The sequence below is a fragment of the Pseudopodoces humilis genome, chromosome 24, assembly GCF_049639895.1.
Source record: "Pseudopodoces humilis isolate 2021_Gansu_Grassland_sample_001 chromosome 24, ASM4963989v1, whole genome shotgun sequence".
Lineage (NCBI taxonomy): Eukaryota > Metazoa > Chordata > Aves > Passeriformes > Paridae > Pseudopodoces > Pseudopodoces humilis.
Genome location: NC_142223.1, coordinates 835,610 through 842,398, shown reverse-complemented (window position 1 = coordinate 842,398; position 6,789 = coordinate 835,610). Strand labels below are relative to the sequence as shown.

The following is a 6,789-nucleotide window of genomic DNA, read 5'->3' as shown; positions in this document are numbered from 1 at the left end:
CTAATGGGGGGCGCTCACGCGGGGCTGGAATTAAGGATGGACCTCCCGACCTCCGCCCAGCTGCCCAAATCCGGAGCTGGGAAAGAGCCTGGCCAGAGCCTTAATGAGGAGGTAATTAACGCCCAATGAGCGCTCAAGGGGCTCGGACAGCGCAGAGGTCAGGGGGGTCCCAAGGACGGGATTGTCCCACTGAGCTGGGGCTGAGGGTCCCCTGGTCCGACATTCCCAAGGGCTGGGATGAAGGTCTGGATCCCAGTGGGGTGGTTGGGATTGACGTCGTTACGGGTTTCCTCCATTGTGGGCTCGCCATGAGCGCTGTTCCGGGCTGGATGCCGTCATGGATCCAGAATTCCCAAGGATTGGGATGGTTTGGATTCCAGTGGGGTGGTTGGGATTGACGTCGTTACGGGTTTCCTCCACTGTGGGTTCTCCACGGGGTCAAGTGCCATTATGGGTTGGACGCCGTCATGGATCCAGAATTCCCAAGGATTGGGATGAGGGGTTGGTGCAGCACATGGCCCCTTATCCCAGGCTGCTCCAAGCCCCCTCCCAGAAAAGCAGAACCCTTGGAATGCTGCCCCCAAATCCCAGGAAAGCCCCGAAGCCACAAACCAAGGAAACCATGGCCATTCCTATGGGATTTATTTCCACACTCCCCCTGTTTTCCTTTCCTTGGGAAGCCAAGCAGGCTCGGCTCCCAAATCCAGGGGATTTCAGTATGGAAGATCCTTAAATTCCCGATCGGGAAAAGGAGTGGATATTGCAGCCGGAGCCGCTTTTTCGGGAGCTGCTCCCGCTCTTCCCGGCATTCCCAATATATACAGATTCCTTCTTTTTACAGGTAATAATGTACAGCCTATTTATAATCCAGGGATTTCTATCTCTAGGGATTATCCACACACACACACAGGGAAACCGGGAAAATCCTGCCACTCCCAACTCCAGGTCCGCCAGATTTGGGCGAAAATCCGGCGTTTTTCCCAGTTTGTTTTCCTCGCAGTGGCCAAAGCGCCCAGGGCGGCGGCGCTCCCGGGAATTCGGGGGATTCCTGAGGTAGGAAATTCGGGAATTCCGTGCGGGGCTCACAGCGCCAGCGGGAGCTGCCAGATGAGCAGGGAGCTGTCGGCATCTCCGGAGCGGTGCGCGGATTCCGCCCGGAAATCCCGGTACCCGCGGCCTCCGGAGACGATGGCCACCGAGGAGATTTCCTTGCGGGAAGAATCCCGGGAGCAGGGCCGGCTCCGCACCCACACGTCGGGATCATCGGCCAGCTCGTAGATGGATCCATCCTCCTCGGCGTGTCCCGGCGTTCCCGGCGCCGCTTCCCGCACGGAGAGCAGCTGGCCGGGCAGGTGGGAGGTGGAGCGCAGCCGGTATTGTAACAAAATCCCTTTTTTCCGCATTTCCCGCGGCGGGAGCCCCTCCGGATCCGGGGATTTCTCCTCGTCCGCCTCGTCCGCCTCGTCCTGCTCGGCCCGGAGGGCGTCGGGAGCCAAAGTGCTGAGAGCCAGCGCCAGGAACTGCACGGGGCCGGCGTGGCCGTTCAGGGACACCATCCCCTTCCCTGGAAAACAGGGATCCGAGTGGGATGGGAGCGGGAACAGCGGGATCGGGATGGGAACAAGGCGAGAACGAGGCTGGGAACGGAAACAGCGGGATCGGGATGGGAACAAGGCGAGAATGGGCTGGGAGCAAGACCAGGAATGGGCGCCATTTCTCTAGGAATGGGCGCTGGTTTTTTGGGAATGGCACTGGTTTATTTGGAAACGGCACTGTTTCCCTGGGAATGGGAGTTGTTTATCTGGGAACAGCCTGGGAATGGGCGCCGTTTCCCTGGGAATGGCACTGGTTTTTTGGGAATGGGCTCCGTTTCTCCAGGAATGGCACGGTTTCCCTGGAAATGGACACTATTTACCTGGGAATGGGAGTTGTTTATCTGGGAAGAGCCTGGGAATGGGCGGGGAAGAACCTGGGAATGGGCTGGGAATGGGCTGGGAATGGGAGTTGTTTATCTGGGAAGAGCCTGGGAATGGGCTGGGAAGAACCTGGGAATGGGCTGGGAATGGGCTGGGAAGTACCTGGGAATGGACTGGGAATGGGCACCATTTCCGTGGGAACGGGCATAGTTTCTCTGGGAACAGCATGGGAATGGGCTGGGAAAAGCCTGGGATTGGCGCTTTTTCTGGGAACGGGCGCCATTTCTCTGGGATTGGCGCCGTTTCTCTGGGATCGGCGCGGTTTCTCCGGGAATGCCGCCGTTTTCCAGGCTCACCGGTGATTTTCGGGATGCCCTCCAGGCGCGGCACCGGCAGCAGGACGATGATTCCCAGATCCGTCCCCACCCAGAGAGAGCCCTGGCACAGCAGGAGGCTGGTGACGCGCACAAGCTTCTGCCCTGCCGCGGGAAAAGCCGGGAAAAGCCGGGATCAGGGAGAATCCCGAGGCCCAACCCCCGGTTTCCGTAGGGAACAGCCTCGGGAAGATCCCGGCAGAGCCGCACCCAGTGGGAAGCGCTGGGAATAGAACGGAATTAGAAGAGGGAAAAGAGATTCCAACAGGAAACAAGGATTTTGTGGGGAAGGAGTTGGCGGGAGTTGGGAAAGTGATAAATCCAGGGAAAGTGAGAAATCCAGGAAAAGTGAGAAATCCAAGGAAATGGATGAATCCACAGTGGCTCACGGAGGAGCTGCCACATTCCAGAGGGTTTGGGAGCAGGAGCTCGAATGGATTTAATCCCAATGCTCCTGCCTGGGAATGCAGGGATGGGAGGGATATTGGGATACCGGAATACTGGGATACTGGGATATCGGGATATTGGGACATGCCTGGAAAAAGAGAAAAATAGGGAAAAAACAGGGAACTACACAAGTCTGGTGCCGGGAACTAATGAAGGGATTCTGGAATTGTGGAGTGGGAATGAGGCCGGGATAACCCGGAGTGGGAATGGGATGGGGAACGGGGATGGGATCACAGGATAAAGTCGGGATCCAGGGATGAGATCACAGGATAAAGTCGGGATCCAGGGATGGGATCACGGGACACAATTCCTGCCCAGTTCCATCCCTGCCACGGATCCTGGTGGGACCCCATTCCCTAATTCCCCCCGATCCATTAATTAATCCATCTCATTAGCTGTTAATTACCATCCCACTGGGCAGCAGGAAAGTCCCATTCCCTATGGAATCATTAATTAGCTCCCACCCCTCATTAGTGCTGATTGGACTCTCACTGGGCAGCAGGAAGATTCCCCTCACTAATCCCCCCTGGATCCATTAATTAATTAATTCCTCTCATTAGTTATTAATTAGGATCTCACCGGGCAGCAGCAGGGTGGTCCCATTCCCAAATTCCCAGGGATCACTAATTAATGACCCCAATTAGTAATTAATTGCTCACTGGGCAGTAGCAGGGTGACCCCATTCCCCGATTCCCATAGATCACTAATTAACTCCCCTAATTAAACGCTAATTGCTGACTGGTCAGCAGCAGGGTGATCCCATTCCCCGATTCCCATAGATCACTAATTAACTCCCCTAATTAAACGCTAATTGCTGACTGGTCAGCAGCAGGGTGATCCCATTCCCCGATTCCCATGGATCACTAATTAACTCCCCTAATTAAGCACTAATTGCTGACCGGGCAGCAGCAGGGTGGTCCTGGTGGCCACGTTGATCTCCTGCAGGTGCTCGCGGGTCTCGGTGTGGAACAGGCGGATGGAGGAGCCCTCGGCGAAGGCCATCCAGACCCCGCTGCCCGCCCGCACCATCCGCGTCACCGCCGCCTCCGGGTGCGCCTCGAAACGGTGCTGACGGAATTCCCGACGTTCCCGGGATTGCCCTCCACCCCACACCCCCGGGATTTCCACCATTCCCGCTGGGAATTCGGCTCCCGGCCCTCCCTGCCGCGGTCAGGCCTCGCCTCGAGGCTCGCTGAGGGTGTTTTGGGATCCCGCGTGCCCCACGATTCCCGGAATTCCTGATCTTGGGAGCCGCTCTGGGAGCACGGGGCTCCGATGGGAATTCAGCTCCCAGCGCTGCCTGCCAGAATCCAGCCCCACTCCAAGCCTTTTCCAGGGCTTTTTCCCATTCCCATTCCTGTTCCCATTCTGATTCCCATTCCCATTCTCATTCCCGTTCCCGTTCCTATTCCCATAGCTGTTCCCATTCCCGATCCCATTCCCGTAACTGTTCTCATTCCCATTCCCATTCCCATTTCCATTCCCATAGCTGTTCCCATTCCCAATCCCATTCCCATAGCCATTCCCATTCCCATTCCCATCCCCATTCCCATCCCCGTAGCCGTTCCCGTGGCCGTTCCCATTCCCGTGGCCATTCCCATTCCCGTGGCCGTTCCCATTCCCGCCGTTCCCGTTATTCCCGCAGTTCCGTACCTGGCTCTGCAGCTCCGGCGTTCCCAGGACGCTGACGAGGTTCTGGGAGCTGGCCCAGAGCGACTCCTCCAGCGCCAGCAGCGCCCGCACGGGGCCCGAGCCCAGCCGGAGCAGCCGGAGCGCGGCCGCGTCCCACAGACCCGCTGGAACGGGAATGTGGAGTGGGAATGTGGAATGGGAATGTGGAATGGGAGTGTGGAACGGGAATGTGGAGTGGGAATGTGGAACGGGAATGTGGAACAGGAACACATGAAATGGGAGCCATGGAATGGGAACACATGGAATGGGATAATGGCATCAGGATAACAGAGAATGGGATAACAGGAACGGGATAACGGAATGGGATAATGGAATGGGATAACAGGAATGGGATAATGGGGAATGGGATAACAGGAATGGGATAACAGAATGGGATAATGGAATGGGATAACAGGAATGGGATAACGGAATGGGATAATGGAATGGGATAACGGAATGGGATAACGGAATGGGATAACAGGAATGGGATAACGGAATGGGATAACGGAATGGGATAACGGAATGGGATAACGGAATGGGATAACGGAATGGGATAATGGAATGGGATAACGGAATGGGATAACGGAATGGGATAACAGGGAAGAGGGAATGGGATAACAGCAGGGAAAACGCGGAACCTGGCACACCCGGGAAGCTCCAGGTGAAGCCGAGTCCCCCCAGGGGTCACCAGGAGGGTCATTCCCACTTCCCAACATTCCCAGAATTCCCTTTCGGAAGGAGCGGCCCCTCCACCCTGAGGGCTCTTTGGAAAATTCCCTTTTTTTGTAATGGATTTGGGCCATTCCAGGCCCAATCCCGAGGATCCGGGAGCAGCTGGGTCAGGATGAATCCAAGGCCAGAGGCTCCAATCCATCGGCACTTCCCATCTTTTTATTCCCAATCCGTGTATTTTTTACCCAAACCATCGGATCCCAGGGATGAAGGAGCCTTTGGATGCTCCAAGCCCTTCTCCCAGCAAATCCCAACTTCCATGGAAAAGGAGCGATTCCAGGGAAGCTTTTCCCTCCCAGAAAATCGGGAAGAGGTTCAGAACTCCCCCCTGTGGCTGCTCTTTAATCAATTTACAATTAATTAAATCCCGTTAATTGGCTCCCAGCGCCGGATCATTTGGGAAGGGGGACGGGCACAATCCCAAAATTACGATTTTAAGGGAATTCGGTGGCTCAGGATTGAGCCAGGGGCTGCTTCCTGCAGCTTTTCCAGAGAAAACCCGGAATTCTGCCCGAAAACCGCCCCAATTCCGCCGGATTCCCGGCTCTTTCCAACCCCCTAGTGATGAAAACGAGGAATTTCCCAGTCCAGGAATTCCTGGAAAAGAGGGATGGCAGCAGGATGGGACCTCAGCCTGAGCCAAATCCCGGGAAAATGACCCCAAAATCCAGGGAATAAAAGGAATATTCCACCTGAGGGGGGTTGGAGGGGACCAACGCCATTTCCAGCCCCAAAAATGGGAATTTTGGGAAGGCAATTCCCATTCCTTGTGCATCCCACATTGGATCTTGCAGGACCATTTTGCCAAGGTTTTCCCCCAAAACGAGTTTGTTTGGATCCAGCACGGGAAAACTGGGATTTTCCTGCTCTGGGAATGCCAGGGAAAATGTTGGGAAAACAAAGGAAAAACGGGGATTTATCCCAATGGGATACCCTAAACAGGGATTTATCCCAATGGGATATCCTAAATATCGATTTATCCCAATGGGATATCATAAACTGGGATTTTTCCTAAATGGGATTTATCCCAATGGGATATCCTAAATGTGGATTTATCCTAAATGGGATATCCCAAACCGGGATTCATCCTGATGGAATATCCTAGGTGGGGATTTATCCCAATCCCAATGGGATATCCCAAAGATGGATTTATCCCAATGGGATATCCCAAAGATGGATTTATCCCAATGGGATATCCCAAAGATGGATTTATCCCAATGGGATGTCCCGAACAGGGATTCATTCCCGGGAATGCTCACCGTGGTTCCGGGGGAAGGCGGCCACGTTCCCGTCCTGCAGCCCCGCCAGCAGGAATTCGGGGCTGTTCCGGAGGCACAGGATGGGCGGCATTCCCGGGATCTGGCAGCGCAGCAGGCACGGCGTTCCCGAATCCACGCTGCCGTACACCAGCAGGCTGGGAAGCATTGGGGCCGGAATTCCGGGATCAGCCCCGGAGCGACTGGGATTCGAGGATCCCAGGATGCCGTTGAGGGAACGGAGCTGGGATTTGGGATGGGAGCTGGGATTTGGGATGGGAATTGGGATTTGGGATGGGAGCTGGGATTTGGGATCCAGGCTGGGATTTGGGATGGGAGCTGGGATTTGGGATGGGAGCTGGGATTTGGGATCCAGGCTGGGATTTGGGATGG

The 6,789-nt window shown here is 55.6% G+C and overlaps 1 protein-coding gene across 6 annotated transcripts in view; it reads right to left on the bottom strand.

Annotated features, from left to right (window-relative positions):
• Positions 1-625: 625 nt before the first annotated feature.
• ARHGEF10L (Rho guanine nucleotide exchange factor 10 like) overlaps positions 626-6,789 on the bottom strand; it is a 29,335-nt gene continuing 23,171 nt past the window's right edge. For all 6 annotated transcript variants that reach the window (XM_088066538.1, XM_088066539.1, XM_088066540.1 and 3 more), the window contains 5 exons: positions 6,400-6,554; positions 4,391-4,533; positions 3,637-3,805; positions 2,273-2,395; positions 626-1,564 (listed from right to left, as the gene is read on the bottom strand). In XM_088066538.1, coding sequence (XP_087922664.1) covers positions 1,083-1,564; positions 2,273-2,395; positions 3,637-3,805; positions 4,391-4,533; positions 6,400-6,554 — 1,072 coding nt within the window. In that variant the 3' untranslated portion in view covers positions 626-1,082. The remainder of the gene's footprint in view (positions 1,565-2,272; positions 2,396-3,636; positions 3,806-4,390; positions 4,534-6,399; positions 6,555-6,789) is intronic.